Source organism: Protopterus annectens, chromosome 2.part1 (assembly GCF_019279795.1).
Source record: "Protopterus annectens isolate FY-2018-M chromosome 2.part1, PAN1.0, whole genome shotgun sequence".
Taxonomy (NCBI): Eukaryota; Metazoa; Chordata; order Ceratodontiformes; family Protopteridae; genus Protopterus; species Protopterus annectens.
This window is the reverse complement of record NC_056729.1, coordinates 101044905-101071822: the sequence shown is the minus strand read 5'-3', so window position 1 is coordinate 101071822 and position 26918 is coordinate 101044905. Positions and strand designations below refer to the sequence as shown.

At 38.7% G+C, this 26918-nt stretch overlaps 1 protein-coding gene across 1 annotated transcript in view; it reads left to right on the top strand.

The window, feature by feature from the left end:
• CCHR2.PART1H4orf45 (chromosome chr2.part1 C4orf45 homolog) overlaps positions 1 to 26918 on the top strand; it is a 1175837-nt gene that overhangs the window by 791199 nt on the left and 357720 nt on the right. The window contains exon 3 of the mRNA XM_044063434.1: positions 17651 to 17809. Within this exon, the coding sequence (XP_043919369.1) occupies positions 17651 to 17809 (159 nt within the window). The remainder of the gene's footprint in view (positions 1 to 17650; positions 17810 to 26918) is intronic.

Genomic DNA, 26918 nt, shown 5'->3' with positions numbered 1-26918 from the left:
ACGTAAAAATCTACTGCCAACTGGAGTTTCCGCTGTGGCGACCCCTAACCAGGAAAAGCTGAAAGACACAACAACATTCTTTTTCACCTTCGTAGTACCCACCCTTAGGCCTTGCTCTGTTTTCATGGAGGCCCAGGCCAGTCATACCAGGAGTGAATTTATGAATACCCAGTACCATCCAGAAAGCATATTCAAAGTTCCCACTAGAACTGTTAACAAAGTGAAAAAAACTATTGCTAATGTCTTGCACCTAGAAGTATAAATTCAGAACCCCATTGTCTTCCTGGTTCCTTTCTAAGCCATACCCTAAAGTAGGTGTCTATATTATTTATATAAAAAGTATCTTAGTCCGGATTCCCCATTATATCCCACACCTGAAGCAGATCTAGTTCAACAGTTTCCATCCTGCTATTTTTAGCATTTCTTTCTAACAAGCCAAGTAAGGTTTGCAACACAAAGGTAGTACATTTTTAATGCAGTAGCTCGGAAGTAATATTCACTATCTGGAACTCCCAGCAACAGAAGTCTTTTCCAACTTACTTGCAGTTACTTTCCAGCCTAGCTAAAAATCAGTGAACTGTGTCTTTGAGGAAATCAATTTTTTAGGTGTCAGGCTCGGTAATATTTGTTCTCTGTATATATAATCTGTGGAAGAAGTAAAGGGTATGGAAAATGGAACCCTTATTCAGTCTTTAAGCACAGAGTTTTCCATTTTTGGAAGAGAACCACCAACTGCTCTCTTTCAGTTCAGTGCAAAAAATATCTTGTAAAGTGGTATATGTTTCAGAGAGACACATTCCTGAATATTTTAATTCATCCAGTGCCCTCCAAACAGATACTTGTTACTTAATTTCATGGGTGTGTTATACTTAATAACTACTACTTCTGTATTTGATACATTAATCTTATGCCCATAAACCCTACTTAATATATCTAAGGTAGTAAATAGTTTTCCCAAACCACTATAGGTGGAAGAAAGTATCATCTGCAGATAAGGATATTTTAATTCCATTGATCCCCATTTGTATCTCTGCCCCTCATATTATCTAATATATTGGGCTAAAACAGACCATATACCAAAATTAAAAATGGTCATGCCTGATGCTTGCCAGGGGCAACTGGTCTGATAATGTTGCCACTATCTTTATTTGAACTGTAGCTCCATCATGTTTTCTTTGGTAGGTTCACAAAATAATTTGAAAAAAAAACATTCTGCTTAGAATTTCAGATAAATATAACAAATCAAAAAACGTCAAACATGTACATCTTGTCAGTCTACCAAACACAAATTAGATGTGGGGATCAATTACAGGAGGATATCTCCTTTATCACATGGGAGCAGTGTCTACCAAACAAACACCATGTTTTGTTGTCCTATCTCGCCTTCATTCTTACAATGATGGGTTCGGAGCCGATCCTCGGCCCCGACTCGGCTGAATACTTAGCTAAAGATCTCAAACTTGGCTCCCCAGATCTCGTTTGCCGCTTTACGAGGTTGGATGTGCTCATCTTGGCCGTGGCTAAGTTGTCAAACTTTTTTCTATATTACTTGTCAAAACTGAATATTTTTGCTTATATATACTTCTGTTATTTATCGATTTTATTCATTGGCATCTCTTTGCTGTTTTCTAGTTTAATAGAGATAGCTTTTCCCCTCAGGCACGGCTTTTGCCGTCGCTTTATAGGCCTTTTGGTATCCCTGTAGGGGTTGTTGTTTGTTATATGTTTGTGTCTTCATAGCTAGTTTAAGTTAGAGAGCTATACGCCCATTTTAGTTAGAGGGCTTGCTCTGTTTGATCATTTTTTGTGTGAAAAGTTTGAGTTAGAGGTTCTGATTTTCCTTCCCTGGTCATTCCTCCTTTGTATTGTCTTTTGGTAGCATATTAGTCTCAGATAATTATTTGTCATGTTTGATATAGCCTATAAGCTTTTTCTTTTGTTTGTGTGCAAATGTCTAAAGAACAAAAAGAAAGAGAACACAACCCTTCGGGTTTCAAAAAATGTCAGAATTGCTCGCAAAAGATGTCCATCACTGATGGGCATGTTGTTTGTGTCTATTGTCTTGATGCTATTCATCTCCAAGAGGACTGAACCTTCTGTCATTCGTTTAGTGCCAGAGTTCTTCAGGAAAGAAGAAACAAGTTGATTCTAAAAGGCCTTTTAAAGCCTTCCTTTGAAGAGGCCATTCATAGCTCTTCATCTTCTTCATCAAAAAAGGAAAAAAATCACACAAGAGACAATCTTCAGCTGCATCAGCTCATTCAGAGCCACCAGTCAAACTCCCTAAAATTTCTAAGGCCACTACTTCCTCGACTCCACAGTCCTCAGAGACGTCAGAAGTTCTTATGGTTGACAGGCCTGGTTCTTCGGCTCCAAAGCCTTCTGAGCCACAAGACACCTACACCCGGAGCCAGTCCATTGAAATTTCACCGGTTTCTCCGACCTTGAGATCGCCAATCCTCTATAGGTCTTAATCTCCTTCATTATCTTCCAGGTCTAAAAGAAGCTTATCTTATGAGGACGTGGAATGGGTGGTGCATAGACTTCTCAAGTCGCCGGCGCTGACTAAATTGCTCTCGGCTCCCACCCATTTCGTTTCAGAGCCTACTGTGTCCATTATTGTTCCTCCTCTGTGCCTCTTTCTGTGGAATTGTCAGTTCCATGACTCCCTTTGGTCTCCACGGAGCCGACATCTGCTCCAACTCTCTCTGCACCATATGGTGAGTCTGGGAGCTGGGGTTCCCTGGTCGGCCCTGAGGGGGATTCTCGGCCCCGATCTTCTTCAGTGCCGAGCTTACCCCTTGGAGCATCGGCTCAGGTTAGCTCGGCTCCTACATCAGCCTCGGGTCTGATCTCATTGGCTCTGTTGCCTTCCTCTGTCTCCTCAGAGCTGGGAGAGTCTTCGGAGCCAGCAGGATCCACCTTTGAGCTGATGAGGAGTGTGTTGTCTACCCATTCAGCACCACAGATGGATACCAGTACTCGTCCCCCCAAGGCACCAGCTACTGTCTCAGCACCACCCATTCCCCAAGACAACAGAGACCCAGAGCCTCAGGATCCCCCTTTGGGTGAACCCCTCTCAACCGAGGCCTCCCCAGAATATCCTTCTGAGGAGCAACCTCAGAAGAGAATCTGCAAGAGGAAGTATGTTGACTCCCCAGATGAGTCCATCATTTCAGACACTGACCTCGATGAGTCAGCAGGGTCCCCACAGTCATCCTCTGATGATATCTCATTTGCAGATATTCTAGAGATCCTTAAGCAAAGAGGTGGCTGGCAGACCACTACCCCTTCTGATGAGGAGTCAATGTACCTGAAGGCTTTCGGGTCTCAACCTTCAGCCTCTTGGGTGTCTCCACCTTTCGATGAACTAATGGACCTGGTTAGTCGAAAGGCATGGGAGTCACCCAACGCTTAGGAACCGGTCCCTCGGAGGCCAAACAAATTTTTGTCAGCACCTTTGGCAAAGAATTCTTAACAAAGGGAGTACCTGTAGATGCTATGGTGGTGGCAGCAGCCACCAAAAAGGAACTTGCAGAGACTTCCTCATCTGTTCATTCTCCGAATAAATACTCTCAAACGATGGACAGATACAGGAAGCATGTCTTTTCTTCAGCAACTTTTTCTTTGCGATCACTGAATTACTTATCCCATTTTATGAGGCTACAAAGAGATCTCCTGAAAGAGCTAGGAGATACTCTACAATGTCAGTAGCTGTGGGGGTGAATGAGAAGGTCTCCTCCCAGCCTTCCATCCTTAAATTCTATTGTCAACTCCTCCATGAGGCTCATATCTTACGCAGCAGATGGAGCGAGCAGGGCAGCGGGTTCCGGAGTTTCCCTTAGGAGACACTCCTGGATGTACTTGTGTAATTTTGCAGATCCCTTCAAGTCTACCTTTATTAATGTCCCCTTTGATGGTTCCTTACTCTTTGTACCCAAAGTAAAAGACACTCTAACCCGATGTGAGCAGGAAGGAAAAACTCTCTCTGCCATTGGAGTACCTTTTTCTGTACTTTCAAAACCTTATCCCAAAGGTCAGAAGGGCAGAAAGATATGGTTCAAAAGATCCCAGAGATTTTTCCAGGATGCACAGGGTGATACCTTCCCCAGGGGCAGAGGGGGAGGTAATAATGGTAGACACTGCCCCAGAGGCAGAGGGGGTCTGCAAAACCAGGGTGACCGGGATTCTTTTCACAGACGTCCTTATCAGCGCTCCTTAAAGGAGGCGCAACTGCTCTACTCTGGAGGCAGTCAGGGGACATTTATCAATGTACTCAGAAGCCTGGCAAAATTTCACAAACGAGAAATGGGTACTAAACATAATATCCAGAGGATACACCATCCCCGTTTGCATACCTGTCCCAAAGACCAAAACACTCCTGCATGTGACACCCAATCTAAGGGAACAAGCAACTACAGAGGTTCAAAAATTGCTCCTAAAAAGAGTCATCCAAGAAGTCCCTGCAGATCAAATAGGATTTGGAACTTACTCAAGATTCTTTTTCATGCCAAAAAGAACAGGGGACTGGAGGCCCATGTTGGACCTAAGCAAGTTAAACGAATCGGTCAAGAAGTCAAAGTTCCGAATGGTGACATTGCAGTCTATGCTTCCCTTTTTAGGAAAAGACAATTGGATGTGCTCGATAGACCTTCAAGATGCTTACTACCACATAAAAATGGACAGGACATCAAGAAGGTACTTACGCTTACGGCTGGGAGCCAGCCATTATCAGTTCAGAGCTCTGCCCTATGGTCTCACTACAGGCCCCAGAGTGTTCACCAAATGAATGGCAGTAGTCATGGCTCACCTGAGGCATCTAGGATTCCATGTGTTTCCCTATCTAGACGACTGTCTCCTATCTGCCACCACCAAGCATCTACTTCTACAAGCCAGGGATCTAACTTTGGACATCTGCAATCATTTGGGCATTACAGTAAATTTTCAAAAATCTGCCTTGTTGCCCTGTCAACATATTACATTCATAGGCGAAGATCTAGACACTTCATCTATGGTAGCACGTCTTCCAACAGAAAGAGTCATAGCTCTCAGATAGCAAATACTTCACATCCTTCCCATGGGCAAAGTGAAAGCAAAAGTAATTCTATGCTTATTAGGAACAATGGCCTCGACAATTACAATAGTTCCTCTTGCCCAAATGCATATGAGGATACTTCAATGGCTATTGTTCTCCCAATGGTCACTTCAAGAGCTTCCACTGTCTCATCTGATCAGAATAATGGAATCTTGCTAGAACGACCTGAGATGGTGGATACACTCCACTCATGTGACAATAGGCAGACCCTTTGTTCCACTTCAACCAATAGCTACAGTGACCAGGATGCTTCCCAGACAGGGTGGGGGGAGCATTATCAGGAAAGAACAGTCCAAGGTACATGGCAAGATCATGAGGCACACTTGCATATAAATGTTCTAGAGATGAGAGCAGTAAGTCTTGCGTTGCAAGCACTTCAAGACTCTCTCCCTCTAGGGACTATTGCTATCCAGTCAGACAATGTCTGTGGTTTGGTACATAAACAAGCAAGGGAGAACCAGATCCTAGCCCCTGTGTTGAGAAGCTGTAAGAGTATGGCAATGGCCAGTTTCTTACCAGCGCTTTCTAATCACAGCGCACATTCAGGGGAAGTGCAACGTGATAGCGGACAAGCTAAGCAGAGCAATTCTAATGCCTCACGAGTGGTCTCTCAATTACAATGTAGTGGAAATTATTTTCCAGACATGGGGACAGCATTGCTGTGATCTCTTTGCCACTCCCATGAATGTCAAGTGCAGCAACTACTTTAACCTAGTTCCCCCTCCGGGGGAGACACCAAGAGACACTCTTGCTCACGATTGGCCCTCGGGACTTCCTTATGCCTTTCCACCCTTTTCTCTCATAACCAGAGTAATTCAGAAAGCTCAAATCTCGGGAAGTAGGAAAATTCTCATTGCCCCTTACTGGCCTCACCAAGTTTGGTTCCCCTTCCTGTGGCCACACCTTCAGGAGAAGCCTTGGATCCTGGACCAAGTGCCAGATCTGCTGATTCATATGTCGGGGCAGATTCATCTGTCTCTCCACACCCTAAAATTGACAGCTTGGCTGCTCCACTTCCCAATTTAGTCAGGCATCACAATTTCACTCCCACTTTTAGACACATCTTAATGTCCTCCCATAAAGCTTCCACTAGAAAGCATTATTCTAGCAAATGGAAGAGGTTTTCATTGTGGGCTCAAGATAAGAACACTGATCCTTTCTCTGCACCTATTCACTCCATTTTGGAATTTCTGGAAGAACTGTTTCATCGAGGCTCAGCTGCAGCAACCATCAAAGTTCAACTTGCTGCAATCTCAGATTTTCATATTGGTGATACTTCTTCAAACATGTCACACAGGTTGTGTAGAGCCTTCTTAAAAGGTGCTTCCTTATTAAGACCTCCGTTTAAGGAACCCCTTCCTCCTTGGGATCTAAATTTTGTTTTGTCCCATCTCACTTTACCTCCTTTCGAACCTTATTCATCGTCAAACCTCAAATTCCTTTCTTGGAAGACCTTATTTCTAGTGGCTATAACTTCCACTAGAAGGGTGCCAGAGCTGCAAGCTCTTTTTGTTAAACTACCATATTTGATTTTTCATAAGGATAGGGTATCCTTACATACTAACCCTTCCTGTTTAGCAAAAGTTGCTTCTCCAAACAACATAAACCAATCCATAGAACTTCCGGTATTCTTTCCTTAGCATAGCAACAAGGCAGAATACAAATTACACCAACTGGACATGCACAGACTGCTCAGATTCTATTTGCATAGAACCAAAGACTTCAGAAAATCTGACCAATTATTTCTATCCTTTTCTGATGCAAAAAAAGGATCCTCAGTCTCAAAAAACACTCTTTCTAAATGGCTTTCAAATTGTATGACTTTTATCTACAAATCTAATAACAAGGATTTACCTTTCAAAGTAAAGGCTCATTCCACTAGAGCACTGGCTATGTCATCTGCTTTTCAAGCCAGAATTCCTATAGATAATATTTGTGCACAGCTACGTGGTCTACTCCACGTACCTTTATTACTCATTACAAAGTGAATTTGGCCTCCAGGAACAGGGCATCCTTTGCTTCCACGGTGCTTAAAGGTATACTCCCATGAGCCACCCGGGATAAAGGTGCTAGGGACACCGTCCCATCATTGTAAGAATGAAGGAGAGATAGGACAGTATAACATAAAGAAGTTATGTACTCACCGTAATGTTCCATGATTGTTGTCCATCTCGCCGTTCATTCTTACGCACCCTTCCTCCTTCCCCCTTCCAAAGACTTCTTGTGGACCTGGTAGATTTCCACTAACTCAGGGGCTCTTTGTCTCAGCTTATTTCTCCTTCCAGTATTTTTTGGTATGGACTTACACATTGTTTATATGTATATGTCTGTAGATATGTATATAGTGTAAATATTGCTCGGTATTAGCAGCAAACAATATCTGGGGAATTACACCACTGCATTTTGGGATACCTTCTTGCCACGAGCCAAGTTTGAGATCTTCAGCTAAGTATTCGGCCGAGTCAGAGCTGAGAATCGGCTCTGAACCCATCATTGTAAGAATGAACAGCAAGATGGACGACAAAAATGGAACGTTATGGTGAGTGTCTATATCAGCATTTCGAAAACTGAATAGTTCGAATCACTAAATGTCGAACTGACATGATCGAACTATCCAATTTTCGAATGCCAGTTAAAAAAAACAAACAAACACACCAAAAATTGAACTAACTGGTGTAGGAAGGGGGGCAAGCCCCCCTGCACCCACCACGTGGGGGGCTGCACCCCCACACACCCCACTACTTAAATATACCAACTCCCAGACCACAATACATTGAGGTAAATAAAAATCTCCCCTTACTGAGATTTCCGTTTACCCGTTCGACGTTCTGCACTTTCATCATTCTCGATTCGACAGTATCAAATTTGATACTGTCAGCGTTCAAGATGCTGACAGGGACCCTATGGTGAGTACATAACTTCTGTTTTCATAGATTCATAGATTCATAGACTGTTACTAGGCTAATAACCCTGAGGGGGTCTTTCTAAGCCTGTCCAAGTTTTCCCAATTGAATAATGATGTCCTGCATCCAAACAGGACATTGAGGGCCAAGCATTTATAAGCTACTTCTGTCCATAAGGGACATGGGTGTCGGGTCCGGTGTAAATTTCCTGCTCCACATCATACCTCTCAACTGTCCAGATTTTCTCAGAATGACCAGATTTTTGCTTAGTATTTTTGGTCTGTTCCTTATAAAATTTGTGGTTTTCTGGCAAGTCAGTGGGATGATCTGAGGAATGAAGTCACTAAATAATGACGTACTTTTCAGTTTCAGACTTTATATCCTTCAGAAAAATAAATGCTAATATGAATCCTGCTATATCATCAGCTTTCTGAGTTTATAAACACAACATTTAAAATCTGTCCCTATTTTTGGGCCTTTGTCCACCAATTGTGTCAGGCTTTGTTCATATTTCTTGCACTAAGAGGTATGTTCTCCATTCACATGTCTAGGTTGTGCATAAACTGGGTAATAGACAAGCTCAGCTTCACATGGATAGGAAGCCATTAGGATGGGCAGTCTCTGGGACACACATCTGTCTCTCCAGTATGTTATGTTTAAGTCAGAAACAAAATTCAGGTACCTAGACCTTGTATTTCTGGTACACTTTGACTTACAAAAATGTAGGAGATTCATAAGTGTGGGGTTTGTGGCCACCTTGTAAGCCAGGCATACATCACCCCTCAGCAATCTATAGGAGACTGAGTAGAGGGAAGATCCAGTCAGCTAGGCATCCATTATGTGCATGGCAATATTGTTTATATACTTACAGTATATATTACACACACACACACACACACACACACACACATATGTCTGTATATATATATATATATATATATATATATATATATATATATATATATATATATTTCATTTCAAGGCATTGTCATATATTTAGTTCTGAAATCTGAAATGCTAGAAATTATTGTTTTGTCTCTAGCTGCCAGAGCCCCATAAGAGAATGGTTTTAACAAGTACAGAATTTATTACATGTCATAGTGTTGATAAAATCCAATATACTTGCACTTTTCCCAGACTGAATCACAAAAAAATGTCAATAATATGTATTTCAACCAAATTCAAACAATTAGTTGCCTGGAAATCCCTGATAATTTTCCATTCACCTTTTACTAATGTCACACTATAAACTTTTCATCTTAAAATCACTTCAGGTTATAGTGTTGGAGGTGCATGCCCAAACAGTTAAACAGCAACTATTCTCATAAAAAGTATGTAAAAAAAATAATTCTATAATACATTGTGATGATTTAGTGGTGATAGCACTTAATTCTTGCTTTCCTTTGTGACAGATCAGAAATGGTAAGCACATAAAGTCTCCTTTTAATTGCCAGTGACCCACCTTACATGAGCTAACTAGTCACTGGTTCCAGTAACCGAACCAACTCAATATACATTTAGTACTTGCTGCTCCAAGAGTAGTAAACTCAAATTCTACCATTTTTTAGAAAGTCAGTTAAACACTAATTCACACCTATATAGTATGACTTAAGCATGAGTCATTTACTGTGATCAGTTCATTGCTTTATTCAGTGCTTGTGCATGTAGACATTCATTACACTTTTAAGCCTCTTTAGTACAAACCACCTTGGGGGATGATAATGTTAAATAAAGTTACCGCAGTTCAGATCCTCTAAAATATATTCAAACTCTGAATACATTATTTGACATCCCCCGGCAAGCAATATCAGAAAATTAGATATTTCCGCAGGTCAAATAAACCTACAGGAAATACTGCAGCTGTACAGCAATGTTACTTCTACCTTTCTCAACTGGGTCCACACAGAATAAATAAGCTGTAAGCTTTACATGAGTGCAACTTAAAATACTTTTGCACTGACTACACTTTTTCTTTCCATGGTTCTGTTCTGCATTAATCTGCAAAAAAAAAACACCTTCGCCATCATGTAAAGATAATATTGCAACACTTACTTGCTCAGCATGTCTTGTTATTGGTTAACAATGGTCCACTCTGCTAGCTCAATACACATAAGTTAAATACCTTTGCATGATTTTTTCTAACTATACAATCTGCTATCTAAAACTTAAAGCCACTTAGCATGAATTAATGGCAAAAATCTCACATTGGAGCACCTTATGTTAGAAGCATAAATCTGAACACCACAATCACAACCAACAATCATCAAGAGCTACCCATATTACTTGTGCACTCCCACATCCTTTTCCCTTGGAAAGTGCTTCTGCCTAAAGGTAGGAAATGTCAATCTGTCACCATTAATTTTTCCTTGAATTTCGCTGTTTGTGTTTTCACTATTAGCTCCCTCTAATTCACAGATTAGTTCACCTCTAGCTTCCCTCTCCACTCAGCTTTGTATGAGATACTGCATTGCATCCTGAGAGTCTTACAAAGGTTTTTGGCCCTTGAAGAAAGCATATTTTGTAAAGGTAGGACATACTGACTGCCACGTAATTAGTTTCAAATGGCATCCCTTTATTACTGGATTAATTAATATCCTTCTCTACCTGGCAGTGCCAAGTAATTATTCTCAACAAGTACTCTGCTATCTAACTTTGCAGATTTTACTTGGCTGCCACACCTAAGATAGGAGCTTTTCTTTGACTGAATATGTTTCTAAGCAAACAAGAATATGCCTCAGTCTCTTCTCTGCCACCCCAGCTCCCATCATAAAAGCATGACACACTCAGTTCTTATGTTTCTTTTCAGGCAATCCAGACAAGCTTCCAGCTGCTGCATAATTACTGCACTAACCTGACTGTCTGTACTTATGGCACACCAAGCACATAAATGTTTTTCCTTCATGCTTGATTCTTCATAGCCACCTGTTGTCTTCTGGTAAATGTTCCACTTGGGTTTTCATTGTTTTGTTCTTCTGTTGCAGTACACTGATGGCAATGGAGTGTTCCATGAGCACGCCCTCAATACAGGCATCCTTAGTAAGGGTTTTTCCTATGAAAATCATCCATGTTATTATTCATGTTTTGTATTACAGCAAGGAACAAATCAAGAGAAGCTCTGACAGCAAAAGAAGCCATGTTTTGAAGTTCTTTTTTACATAGATTAGCCCCCTTTGATCAGTTAGAAACCATGAGATCTAGTGTTAAGGGTTCCAATATTGTGCTACTGCCCTCAAAGAGGGGCATTGACCAATTAATCTAACTGCCACAAGCCCCATTCTAACAAATTAATGTGATAATACTGTAATTCAACTTTTAATTTTCTTTTGTTTTAATATGGGGAGACCCAGCAGGAGAGCATCTTTTTCTAAAGTGGACCATACCAGACGTGAGAAGTTCAAATATTTATATTCACATTCCCACTGTATACCTTCCAAGCAATTCCTGGTCCTCAGTTCTTTACTTTACACAAGAATAGTGTGGTATCCTTTATCTGGGAAAAAGACAAATAGCGAATATCTTGGAAGAAACCTATTAAGCCTAAGGAATGGGGGGACTGGGATTGTCAGATTTGCAACTTTATTGGCAGGTGTTCCAAATGCTTCCTTTTTTCTGTGTCATTTTGCTATTCCAGTCTCTATATGGAAGAAACTGGACTGGATTAACAGACATCTGCTGATTCAGATTTTTGACAAGGTGAATAAACAGAAATCTGAGCTATTTGTAGTAGTAGCTGATGGCTGCTTAAATTGGTCATTAGATGTGCTGGCAGTAGGTCCATGGAAAGATGTGGTAGTGCCCATTGGTTGTAAACTAGTAGGTACTGCAGATGGGTCATATTTGGTAACCTGGTTAACTAGGTATCAGCAAATTACATCAATCACAATCAATTACAGGAGGATTTCCTTTATCACATGGGAGCATTGCCACAGAAATGTAAGTATAGTCCATTGGTCTACTTGATTTATACCTATTTTTGGAAAATATGTAACAGAATTAAAACTTATGCTCCTTTTAGGCTGAAATGTTCATACAGTGCAGTTGATCAGAACAATCATTTGAAGCCTAGCTGCTGTCATCCCCACTACAAACTTTTCCTTTTCAAGAGAGATTGTGGAGACAGACCTAGGGTGTATTTGTGGTTATACATCCACTCATCTAGGTTATGTTGAAAGAGAGTTATCATGGAAGGAAAGTCTGTTACAGAAGACAGGCATTATTTGACAGAAGAATCTATCTCACCAGCAGGTTCTGTGTATGTTGCAGTGGAGGTTAAGTTCTATAGTATGGGTGTTTGATGTTGCAGGTTTTGTAAGCATGTAGGAGGTGGTTTATGACAAGGTAATTTGAGGTCTTGAAGGTGAAGTAGAGGTCACCTCAAAGAAATCTGTATATGATGGAAAAATAGAAAGAGAAATAACTTTAATGCATTCTTTATAGGTCATAGAGCTCAGGCTGTTGACTTTTAGTAAAGAATTACTGGGGTCTGACAAGTTGGATTATGAGTCTGGAGAGGTACATGCTGCAGGGAGCATTGTATTCCAAATATGCACTATCAGGAAGCAGTAGAGATGTGTGATAACATCCTTGGATCTAGAAGATATGCCTTTAGTGATTAGCTGTGCTAGAGAGAAGGATTTTCTAATTACTAGGAATACATGGTGTTTGAAGAAAGGTTCATTATCTATGAAATTATCCAACTCCCTAATGACTGCAATAATTTTACAAGAGGCATCATGTATACAGTAAGTGCATGGGTGCTTCTATTTACTGAATGACACAACACTACACTTTATAGCATTTAGCTTCAGTCTGTGGTCCTGGCATAATTCATTTGTTCTTATTAGCCCCCAGTTTAGAATATGGAAGTCAACCAGGGAGTTCATGATGATAGTACTGTGAAAATGGTAACAGCATGTGATGTACCAACCGAAGATTTTAATCATATAGTTAAGGACAACAGTATTGTGACAACAGTTATATGTAATGAACCAGTGGTTAGGAAGAAAACCCACACTGAAAAAATTTTGTTTCCTGTAACAGATATTAGACCTTCTGTACCTACCCCTTTCCCTATAGCCAATACCTCGCATTTAGGGAGACGGAGATCTCAGAGCAGAGGCAGGAACAAACGAAAGGGATCGGGAGGGGAACATCTCGGACCCACACTGAAGAAAATGTGGGAGAGAGTGGGGGGTCCTTAGTAGTTAATTTATCAGATAAAGTGTTGAGTGTTTATGAAGAGGAAGTGTTGAATAAGGGACTTAGTTTCATTCCCACATGTGACAGTGACGTCACTGAGTCTATATTGGACATCAAAATGTTCGTTAGGAAAGTACAGTTGAAATTGGATTTTGGGGGTCAGAGTGATGGTACAACGGAGGATAGATTAGGAAGATTTCGTCCCAACAGTCTATATATACCGTTATTACATCCTTTGTTGGATACATTCTCGAAAATGGTGGAGAATGATCTTTATAAATATTATACTGAGAAGAAGCATAATGGTTCCAAGAATAAAAGATTTAACCTCAGTTATTTACAGAGAAAAGCCTTGACTGATCTCAAGGGTGACCAAGATATAACCATCAGACCGGCGGATAAGGGTGGGCCAGTTGTAATTTTAGATACTATAAAATATAAGAACAGTATGAAGCTCATGTTAAGTAATGTTGAGTTTTATAAGGCTATTAACCTGGAAGAAATAGGCGCAAAGGTGTTTCAAGTGTATGATACACTGGATGATTTGTACCAGAGTCATATTATCTCAGAGAACCTTTTCAAATATTTGAAAGTATGTAATCCTTTGATACCCATAATTCAGGGTCTTCCAAAGATACACAAGTCCTTGCTAGAACCACCTATGCGACCTATAGTTGCCGGACGAGGATGGCTCACTGAGCCCTTCTCAATTTTGTTGGAATCTTTTTTAAGACCATTAGTTGAAGCAAATGAATACACACTGAGAGATAGCAAGCAGTTCTTGCTTGATCTCTATGAATATACTAAGTCCTTGGAACAGCATGAGTCATATATCCTTGTAACACTGGATGTAGTAAGTTTATTTACTGTAATCCCAAACCATGAGGGTATGTTAAGATTTCAGCATTATCTGAGGAACAATTCAGATTTTGATAATGACACTATAGACATCCTTTCTTTGTTTTTGGAAATTGTACTTGAAAATAATGTGTTTATTTTTGATGAAGAAACTTACATACAACGAGATGGCGTAGCTATGGGCACATCATGTGCCAATAGCTACGCCAATATCGTTATGGCTGATTGGGAGGTGGACTCCCTTTTTCCCCTTGCTTCTTTTAAGGATAACGTTGGTTACTACAGACGATTTGTAGATGACCTCTTCCTTATTTGGAAAGGAGATGAGGCATCTTTGTTATCATTTGCTAGCAATCTGAATGACCTTACAGGTTTTCTTAAGTTTACTTTGAATTATTCCACTTCGTGTTTGTCATTTTTAGACATTAATATAAATAGATTACAGAGTGGATTATTAAATACCTCAGTGCATAGGAAGTCATGTTTTAGGAACACGCTTTTGCACCGACAAAGTATGCACCCTAGATTCGTGTTTGAGAATATAATGAAGGGACAGTTTATGAGAGCATCTAGGCTCAATCCTTGTCATGTAGGTTATTCCCATGAAATATCTGCTCTCAAGAACAGACTAATAGAGAGACATTATAACTCTCAGGAGATAGATAGAAATATGAGAAAAGTGGATCAACTTAGAAATGATTCAGCTAGACCCTATTTTTCTGATTGGAAAGGAATTGACAATGCTATTCCAGGGGTTAAAACTGAAGTTGTTAGACTCCCTGTATATTTTACTAGTGATGTAGCTATGATCAGGGATATCATTAGGAAACATTGGGAGGTTCTGAGTCTGGATGATGAATTGTTTAGTATAGTAGGATCTAATCCTAACTTCACCTATAAAAATAAACAGAATCTGAGAAGTAAACTTTGTTATCGCTCCACAGCTAAACCTTCAGCTGTAGAGAGCAATCAGCATAACACTTTACCTTGTCAACAATGCAACCAATGTAAATATATAGATGTCGGTATGCATTTTTTACATCCTATAACTAATCTTGAGTACACTTTTAAAACTTGTACATGTTGCACTAGTTCAAATGTAGTATATATTGCTCGCTGCGTTTCCTGCACAGCTTTCTACGTAGGGAAAACGTGTAGACAGCTGAGGGAACGCATTAGAGAGCATGTATACAATATACGAATTGGCTCTGAGCATAATGCACTTGCCAAGCATGTTAGAACTATGGGAGCAGAGCATTATTTTACTTTTAGTGTATTACAGCATATAGTCCCCAGTATGAGGGGGGGTGATGTGGATGCCTACCTTCAAGAATGTGAACTACGTTGGATAATTAGATTCAGAGCCGATAAAATTCCTGGCTTAAATGATAAGGTACAAGTGAAACCATTATTACGTAAAAAAAGATTATTTAGATCTTGATAGTTAATTGCACCATAAAAATGTATATTTATGAATTTTTATTGCATGATTTATCATATTTCTTCACCATTTTGTGTGTTGTCAATATGGTTTTTGTTACATGTCTTTGGTGTATGCTTACTTTTATATGTTTTTAGGTTTATATACCTTTTACTATCTGAATTTTAAGTCATGAATTGTTTGTGATGTAATTAACTGTTACACCTGATTTTATTGTTTGATTGAACCTATTAGCTTGGTTTTGTCAGTATATAAGGCAGTTGTATTTTAATGGAAGCATTGGAGTTTGACAAAGCCTGTGGGTGAAAGCGCTTACTTTTGCTAGCTAATAAATTATTGTTGGATTATATACAAGATCGTTTCTATTCCTGAAGTTTTCCTGAAGTTATTGGTGCCTGAGGAAGTTTGTGGCCGTTTTTCTGACCTGCATGTGGATTATTTATTTGTTTTTATCAGCAACTTTTGATGCAGGAAAGTTAATCCCTCTTCTGGTTTTGTGTGTTTTGATATTTTATTTAATCAAGGCATGTGTTAAACCAAGATTAACCTTACATTTATAATTTTGAATGTAATGCATCATGCTACTATTTCCACTGCTTCACCCATAAAAAGTGATCATTCCCAATGGAATCTGCTTCATAGGTAATTACTAAGCTTGCAATTCAGGGGACCAGTGAGGACCATAGCCCAAATTCTCAGCTGCCCCTAAGCACTGTCTGGTTAAGTGACCAGATCAATGTCACACAGTAGGCAAATGAGGGCTGAGGAAATCAAATCTTGTACTACTGATAACCATAAACAGTCAAAACGAAGCGAAGCAGGATATAGTTCAAATAAAACGCGGTTTATTCAGGAATGTCCAGACATCAGTATAAGCGCTTTCGCTTAAAAAAGGCTTTCAGCATAATGCATTAGCAAAGCATGTTGTACAACAAGGGGATGCACATAGATTTTTGTTTAGAGCCCTGGAAGTGATAGTTCCCAATACACGTGAGAGTGATATTAGGAATCACACAGAGAACATAGAGAGTAACTGGATTATCAAATTGAGGGCAGACAGAGGTATGGGATTGAACGAAAGGGCATCCATTAAACCTTTCCGTAGGAAACATAGGAATAATAAGTGAGTGCTATTTTCTTTGTTTTTATTCTACTGTGTCTTTGATTAAATACCATTTGTGTTTTAGCTGCAGTACTTGCATTAGTTTTTATTTGTTTTTATAGAGTTTTATAAAGTTTTATAAAAGTAATTTGCACATAGTTTTTATGGCTTAGTATAGTCACTTGTTTAAAACTGTCCAGTTTTGTAGTGATTATTTATTATGTATTATATCATTGTGGTATGTCTTAGGTTACAACATGGCTGTTTATTTATTTAGCTAGTGCATATGAGGTTATATATCTAGGTTTTGTTTACATGTGTTTGTTAGTCATGGCTATAATGCACTATGTCACTTTAAGTTTCTAAATTGGTGGAGTATAATGATTGGTTTGTTAGTATTTTGAATGATATATATATATATATATATATATATATATATATATATATATATATATATTGACTTGTTCTATGGGTGACTATATCATATATCTGATGAAGCTTTTTTAAGCGAAAGCGCTTATATTGATGTCTGGACATTCCTGAATAAACCACATTTTATTTGAACTATATCCTGCTTCGCTTCGTCTTGACTGTTTATGGTTTTCAGTTTTACTTTGTTGAAGTCGGGTGAGGAGTGTTTACCAGGTTTATTGGCAGTTTTCTTTTTGCTGTTTAAATCTTGTACTACATGAACTACTGCTTACAGCTATAATCCTCTGTGCTAAGTGCCATTTTTGCAGTGACACAGCATTAGTGTCAATGTAGTATTATTACTTTCATGTACAACACTATTACAATGTTTTATCTTACAGAGAAAGATGCTTGCCACATCAACTCAATAAATCACCAAGTTCAGAAACATTAAAAAATTTAAAATATATTGATTATACTTTCACACTATAATTACATTTTTGTAACTACATCCTGTATATCATGTCTTAATCAAAAACTTTACTGCAGAATAATAAATTATGTTCTTTTTTGCTGTTATACTTACTGAGATCAGCATAATTTTCTCCCCTGGATCCTAAAGTATCTCATTTGTTTTCCAGGCAATCTCCACCAAATGCCCTTAATGCCCAAGGCCAGGAAACTAGAAGTACTCTTCCTTGGATGAAGGACCAATATGATAATTATTATCACAGAGAAAGTAAATGGTATGAGCAGTTCTACACTGAGGATATCCCACTACCCCTGTTAGCATCAATGAGGTACATGCATGCTGATCGCATGTATTTAACTTTACTGCAGTGGTTGTGCTCTGAGATGAAGCCACCTTTTTAATTGTTCACTGGAAGGAAATCTAGTCTAGAAGTTAATTATACATCTGCTGAACCCCTGATGTGTATACTGCATCATACTTGACTGCAATTAATTTTTTTTCTTAAAGTGACCTATTTCTTAGTGAATGCGGCCCAGAACTCCCATGTGAAAGTGCAGTCAGCTTATTGGGACAACTCAGCCAACAAACAGCCTAAATAAAAATATTTTTAATTCCAAGAAAATTGTTAATTGACATGGGCAAAAATAGTTAAATTTGTTCAGTTGGTTGAAGAATCTGTAGACATTAAATGCTGGCCCACAGTATGTAACAGTGTTGATGTCCAATAAAATGGTTGTTGTATTGCATATGTGTCATCAACAGTGGGGCAAGCATCCATCTCACCATCTCAGCAACTGAGAAAAATAATACACTAGCACTGTTACTGTCAGTGGGCCAATATCTATATCGTATAAAACACTGCTGAGAATTTTGGTGTAATGGTGAAAAATTTATCTTTGGTCACAGGCAGCAAGGATTTACTGTAAAGCAAGATAAAGTATTTTCTTGGTTGTACTCATAGCTGCACATCTTAACATCAATGAACACACTTTGATTACACTATGCACCTAATAAGTATTTGTTGTTTACTTTCAGTGCTAGCATCAGAACTGTAGTATATTGCACTACTCCATTTTAAGTATAAAACAATATGCTGTTCACTATACCTAAAAACTGTATTTGGTTTCTCCAGTTAATGAGGCAATATGTCCATACAGTGTCTCTAATAACATCTCCAAGATGCATTTACAATAAAAGTAATGGCAGTACCAGTTTACAACTATAGTTAACCAGTTTACGTAGGGGGATTTCACCAGATCATTTGCTACTTCGTCACAAAACATACTGTACATATTTATGTCTGAAATTATTTGATATGGTGATTTTATGACATCACATGTGGCTGATTTTCTAAAGTAACTAATGTGATGTCAAGACAAGTCCACAGTAGCTATCATTAAGGGATGTGTATATGAGTAGTTTTTCATTCAGACCAATTATCAGTCATGTCCTGTATTCCTGTATTACAGTATGTATAAATATTGAAAATTTGTATACTTGGCTCTATGACATAGTGGGATGAAGCCTTGGCTGTGTCTCAGACAAACCAGGTCTGACTTGTGACCTACCAGAGGTCAAAGAGGATACCGTGCTGCTCTGGAACAGACTCCCCACCCCCATAAAAGAAAGTTCATTCCTTTCCATATTCAAGCGCAACATGGATCTATGATGGGAAACAGAAAATTGACCCCAGGGCTGCCCCCTGTACTACTACTCCACAGAGGCAGCTCTTAAATGCTTTATCCCATGCATGGGTCTCCTTGGATTATTTATGGTATGATCCCAGTTATTCTCATTAGTAGTAATGTATAATTATCGGCAATGAGATGGGTAAGACCAATCTGTAGCCAAATGGGATAGGTTAATTTGAGCACAAAAAGGGAATCTAGGCTTAAAATGGCCAACAAGGGAACTAGCTTAGTACTCACCTATGAAGAAGCAAAATGAAGAGACTTCTGCCTGCTTCTGTGTCATGAAGGAAGGTATGTGAGCATGTTGGTCATGCTTGATGTCGTAGTCCATAGTAGAGTCTGAATATCAGTGACAATAAAGTGTTAGCCACTCACAAGGTTGTCAGAGAATTAGAAATCATGTACTTGGGGAGGAAGACCCTCACCCCACCAAAATTGCCACAAGCAAGTCAACCATGAATACATAAGTGAGGAATGCATGTTGAATGATCAAAGACCATAACTGCAGTTCTCCAAACTAAAGAACTGCAAGTGTGAAAGAAGGAATATATAGCATCTCCTACAAAGTCATATCTCAGAGTATCTTCCCTACTCAAAGGTATAGTGACCAGGTAGTTAGTATAAATAAACAACAGGGGATTGAGGCAGATCCTAATTTTGTGGAATGCAGAATACAAATTTCCTGTACAAAAATGCTGCTACTCTAGCTGAATCACATTTAATTGTTCAGTGGCAAAACTCACACTTTTGTTTCCTGCGCTTATGATTGGCAATTTGGGATGAGGAGTTAGGGCCTAAGAAAGAAAAGACCTGTCACAGTATGAATGATGCTGCAGCCAGTTAAACTCTAATCTAGTATCTGCCTTCTAAAATCTGTAAGAGTAAAACAAACCACTCAACCAGTAAAGGGAGATATTCACCCCAAGCCCAGTGGGAATTAAGACAGACAGCAGACAAATGAAGAGGAGCAGTGACAAGCAGATGGTAGAGATAATTAAATCGAGCAAAGGCAGCTAAAATATTTTAATTGGCAAGACCACATCCCCTGGTACCTTGGCATTTTGCCTTCAAAGGGAACAGTTAGTAATTAAGATATTTAAATAATTTGTTCAATTAATGAAAATGAATAAACTACAACTTTTGAATATTTGTGAAAGCCAAACAGATATTCATATAAAGGATTTAAAGAGACATTTAATTTAACATTATTTAATCAAGAAATTATTAGCCTTTCTTAAATAATGCAATTGCATAACAGAACTTCAGTGTTTTTCTGCCTTCTGTCTTGAAAGCTGATGTACTGCACATGTGTATGCGTCCACATGTTTGCACAGTACATCAGTTCAGTACAAGGGGCAGAATGGGGAGGACAGGGACTCCATAACACCCTCACTTTTTTTGTCTTTGTTGCCAGGTTACTTATGTCTCTTTTATTGAAAAATAAGAATGAAGCTGTTATTGTCTAGCACTAGTGAGAAGAGAAATGCTTGTGAAACTTAAAAAAAAATTATGAGGGACATCTGAAATAAGGAAAGTCAGAGCTGTTTTGAAAATCTGTGAACAGTTGCCAGGTAAAACATTTCTGTTTTTCCTCATTTTCTAGTATCCCTCATAAAATATGTTACAGTAAGTTATCAAACATGTATCAATGCAAAGTCTGGCTGCTCAAAAATATTTCAACAGACAGACTTTTCTACATTGGTATATGCTGAATTTACAATGGGCACACTGACTGGGCTGTCCAATCATTGTGCACTTTTTACATGAGAATGAAGCGTTAATGTGTAATCTTTTATATCATATATATATATATATATATATATATATATATATATATATATATATATATATATATATACACATATATATATATATATATATATATATATATATATATATATATAATATATATATACATATATACATATACATCAACTTACAGGAAAACAGACTAATCACGTTCTGTATCAAGCCCTTTTCTAGGTTATGGAAATTAAGGGCGACACACTCTTCAAGCTTCAGTAGAGCTGCAATAACGTCACCTCCTTTATGTAAAATAAGAGAAGCTAGGACACATACACAGATAGAGAGTAGTTCCCACATGTATTTTCGAACAGTAATGTGCAAGAGGGTTGTCTAGATTGATTCTCCTAATACCAACAAAGCAGTCTATATCCTCACTTTTAATTTTCTCCTGATTTGTCCTATATACCACAAAGGTATAACACAAGTGCATCCAATATTATACACCACACACTCACTCATGAAAAAGAACCATTCATTAGAAACAAATTACACACCATTAAGAAAAGAAACATGCACTTTTTTTTATAAAATGACAAATCTTACTAAAAGAAAAAGGAGAAATAGCAGACTTGAGGGTTATCGGGGTGGGAGGTTGGTGTAATGGTTAAGGTGTTTATCTTACAGACACAAGGTGCAGGGTTTGATTCTTACATTGGGTAATTGGCTAGGCTTAAAATGGCCCACAAGGGCTGTTAGCCTAGTACTAATCTATGATTCTATGATTCCAGCATGAAAACAGTGTGTATCAGGAAATCATAAGGCTAGGTTTCTTCTATAAGAGAAAATAACATATGTATTTCAACATCAAGGTATCACCAATAAGTGAACAAAATCCTCCGTGCTTTTCTTAAAAGAAGAACAATTTATTTCATAACAAAGATATGTTAAGCGCTTTCACCACTACAATGTGGACTTCTTCAGAACATTGTAACTTAAAACACTAAAGCTTAAATTTAAAAATTGGTGCCAAACTTTTTTTTCTTTAAAGCTACATGCACATGCAGTTCCTGCTACACAACGTAACAGTGTAACCACTTGTATATGCTCTACATTAGCACTCTGTGAAGTCAATATATACTGAATTACATAAAAATTACTTAAAAATTACTACTTTAAATTTCATTTCTTATCATTATTATAGATTACCATATAAATCTGTACACAATTGATACTGTGATAATGTAATACCAAATTCACTATTAAATGTAAATCACTACTAAATAAATGATGTGTACTTAAAACAGTACAAACATGTAAGCAAGTGATTTCAGTTATCCTGTTACTGTTTATATAATATAATATAGACAACTAGAATCTTTATCTGTGAAGTACATAACAGACATTAACAAATGTTACAATAAGAAGTTCCTGCTGTATAATAAGTACTAGGCTTATTAGTATCTGAACTTGCTATAATCAAGGTAGTTAGTGGAGTGGAAAGAAAGGTAGTGGTTGGATGGGGTGAGTGATATTAGAGTGGGAGTTGCAAGGGCATAGCCAGCATGTTTTTAGGTGTGCTTTTAGTAAAGTTTTGAAGTGGGTGCATGATGGTACGGAGGTAATTGTGAGTGACAGGGAGCTCCATAATTTGGCTATGGTGCAATAGAATAGTGCTTCACCAGCAGAGTTATTGGCTTTAGTGATCTGCAAGTGATTTTTGTTGCTGGATCTTAGTGGTCTGGTGGTGCGATAGGGTTGGAGTAGAATAGATCACTATGATATTTTAAGAGTTCTATTGTAGCAAGGTCATAAGTGTAAATGAGATATGTATGGAAATGCTGACAGTACTGGTTATTGCTGGGATAGCATGCCTAAAATACCTTTACAGTGTTGTTTGGAAGGGTGAGACAGTATGTCTGGAATGCCAAGCTAGTGTTGTAGTCATAATTGTCAAAAAAAAAAAACTAGTAGTTTTTTCCAGATAGAGAGGCATCTCTGTTCTCAGCTTCCATATAAAAGTGTACAGTAGGGTACTGGAAAGGAAACTTCATCCAAAACATGACCCTTTTATTCAGCAGAACCAGTGTTAATTATGTCCTGACCATAGAATAACAGATCAACTCTTTGTTCTTGCATACATCATGGAGGGGGTTACAAGACTTTCCTAGTAGCATCTACATGTCTTTTCTGGACCTAGAGAAAGCAGATGATCATGAATACCAGAATGTCTTGCAGAAGGCAGTACAACAATATGGAGTCCCATTTAGTTCCTGTATTTGAGGAGTGAAAGCTGTGTCTACATTCCAGGCCTTAAATTAAATAAATTTAAAGATGCAACCATGATCTAGAGATTATTCAGTGTAAGAACATGAGAGGTGCATCTTTGTAGTTTGCAGATTATGTTGTCATCTTAGCCTCATATGACTATCTCCAACATGCACCAGAGTGATTTGCTGCAAAGTGTAAAGTAGATAGGATAAAAATCAGCACCTCCACATCACAGGTCAGAGCTCTCCCCTGGAAAAGAGTGACTTGCTGTCTGCTGATGAAGGGGAAGCAGTTACCTCAGATGGAGAAAACAAACCACTCTTTTCCAAGAAAGAGGTATGACCTCTTGCTTCACCATCACAGTCACTATGCCTGCAAAATTGTCTTCACTGTGATGGTGAAGCAAGAAATGCATCACAGATCAAAGCTCTCAAATTACCAGTCAGCTTATCCACCCTCATCTACAGCTCAGAACTTTAGGTAACAATAATCAAAAGACTGCAGATACAATTGCTGGTAAAAATGAGATTCTCTTGCAAAGTAAATCTGGATTACTCTCCAGAAATGAAGAAAGTAATGTTGCTTTAGAAGGTAAGCTTGGGCTTGCTCTCCATGACAGCACAAGAAGCTCTCCAATATTGGCAGATCTCAAAGTACAGCACTACTCTTCTGCATTGGTAGGAGTTAATTGCAGTTGATGGATATCTTGTGGGAATGCCTCCTGGGCAGCTTCCAGTAGAGGTATATGAGATCTGTCCTAATGAGAGAAGGCCCTAGATCTGACACAGATCATGCTGGCGGGACTGTATCTCACAACCTGCTTTGGAAAACCTGGTATTCCTACAGGACAAGCAAGTGACTGTTGCTGGAGGCAGGGAACTTGAGGTCCACCTTTTTACTGATATGGTTGCTACTAGTATGATTTTAAGCAGGAGAAGCAGTTTGAAACAAGGATGGATTTATTTTTATACAGAGTATGTTTTGTGTCATGAAGTGCTTATGGCAATAATAATCGTGAGAACTGTAAGATAATTAACTAAGTTACCAAAGTTCTGAAAGCTTTCCTTTTACTGAAAAACTTAGCTAAGTTAGAAAGGAAGACACTAAGGCTGATAGTTATTAAAAACTGGGTAAAGGGAAAGATCCCCCACAGTTTCAAAGTCCAGTACTTCAAAATGTCAAAGAAAGAAAAAGTCACAGAATAAAATTAACAAAAAATGGATAAAAATGGAGAAATTAAAAATGTATAAAACCCTTCAGCCTTTGATTTTTATGATGATATACCTTCAAAGGCTCCCACTGAAGGGGAAATGAAGCCTTATCAAAAAGGTAAAAGGCAATGGTTAGCAATATCTGTTAAAATGTAATTATTAAGGAGAAGGTTGTTTTTCCAATTCATTTCACTGCAGAATCTACAAATATGTCCTTGTATGGAGAACCTTCTTAAATGAGACTTTTATATTCTTTACAAAAGTCATAATGAAAATAATAAATGAACATTCTTCACTGCCTTCTCAAATCAGAAGTTTACCTATTTGCAGAATACAGCAGGCACAAATACAAGACAAGGATGCAACTTTAAACTGTCAATGTTTTGATAGGAAAAATTGTTTCTGCATAAGACAGGAGCTGCTTCAGCCTCAGAAGTCAGAACCTTTGCCAGTTCAATGAACTAAGGAATGTCAAAGATACTTCAGTGTAGATGTATTGAAACATCTTCATGGGTTCACCGTAGCCATGTCATCAAATAAAAGAAAGGATATCTTTCCACTCTGTCTTCTTCTAAAAGGCAAAACTATTATAGGTTCATAGGCTGGTACCAGGCTATCAGCCCTAGGGCCTATACAAGCCTAGCCATAACAATTCCCTGGATATTTCTTCCCACAGTATTTACTTCCCTGGACCCCTGTCTAGCAGGGCGATTGATGTGATCCCTGGGGTGAATTTCCTATCTCCCATCCAATCGTCAAGGTTTCTTTTGAAGAGGGCCAAGGAGTCGCTCTGCTGGACATGTATGGGCAGTCTATTCCAGAGTATGGGGAGTCTCTGGGTCAGGAACCTATCCCTCCAGCATATTTTGTTCATTGTGATGACAAGGTTTAGATCCCTGGAGCATGTGGCTCTGAGGAATTGGGATTTCTTTAAGTGGAGCATGTCCAGCAGCTCAGGGTTTGACATGGCCTTGTATGTTAAGCAGAGATCGCCTCTGAGTAGACATATGCCACAGAGTATAGCTGGAGTTTTTTTAGACGGTCAGCATAGGGCATTTGCTTTAAGCCTGTGATTCTTTTAGTGAGGTATTTCTACGGCCTTTCCAGCTGTTGCAGATGTCTTGTGAGGTACATACCAAATGAAGCATTGTACTTTATAATGGGTCTAATGAGGGATGAGTACAGTAGGACAATGACCTCCTTTTTTCTGGATGAAAAGCCCTTAGTGATGAGGTGTGCCACATAGAAGAATTTCCTGACTGTTGTGGCAATGTGGTTATCGAAGGTGAGACCACTGTCCACCTGTGTCCCTAAGTCTCTCATCACACTTTCGGTGTTTAGTGTACTGCCACCTATGGTTTTTCCCAAAGGGGATAACTATTCATAACTATACCTTATGTGGTAACTGAAGTCATACTTAGGCATAGACACTGATTTTAATGATCCGTGTTGTTTAATCTCTGATCCCTTCTCAGATGTTTTACTTTTGGGATTGCGGTTAATTTAATGAAGGAGTTTTATAACATGGACGACAAATATATGTGCTCCCAAAAGAAAAGATATTACAAAAGAATGAAGTCAAAGGAGCTGCAGCACTGGTAATACAATATCTGTTAGAATCCTTTCACAGCTGTATGACTACAAACAAAGCCCCTTAGAATTAGCTCCCTGCTCTTTAATAAAGCAGACATTTCATATAGCAGGTCTGAGGACAGGAAGAATATCTTAAATATCGTTATGAATGTGAGAATGGTAAATCACTTTAATCACAAGTGGTATACAAAATGTAATCTAATCACAGTTGGTCTAATGATATTTTCTAGTATATTTTATTGCCAGGTATAACTCTGATAATAAAAAAAGATCTGATGTTATCCATGTCATCATTCATCACCATAGTGTCTACAATCTGACATGTGATCCAAGCTTGCCAACTTTCAACAGATGCATCCAAGGCTCTAGCTCCTCCCTCTCCCATGATGCCCTACTACCATTTAAACCCCAGATCTTGTTTGCCATGTATCCTGTGCAGATGCATGTCCTCTGGCTCTAGCTAGATAAGTGCTTCTTTCTTTTTTCTTGTACCTTACTTAGAATAGTTTTTCTAGTGTGGTTTCGGGCTGTGTGTTATTGTTCCTGCAATTTATTACCTCTCCTCTCTTAGCTTAGTCTTTGGTTCATTAGTGGTGATTGGGTTTGGCACCCTTTTCTCCTGTAGCCATTAAGGCTGCAGTGTGGTTGTTGGTGTTTTTTTCTTCTAGTTTAGTTTGGTTATTGTTAGAATTATGTCTGATAAGCCTACTAGCTTTAAGAAGTGCTCCTTGTGTAGTCAGAAAATGCCTTATTCTGACATGCACAAAGAGTGCGTGTATTGCTTGGGTGCACTGCACCTGGAGGTTGAATGCGACCTTTGTGCTGCATTTAACTCCATGGCTTTGACTGAGTGCAGGAAAAAATGTTACTAAAGGGTCTGGCCCAGGGAGGACCTTTCATTTCCCCCTCAAAGGCTTCCTCTTCTGAT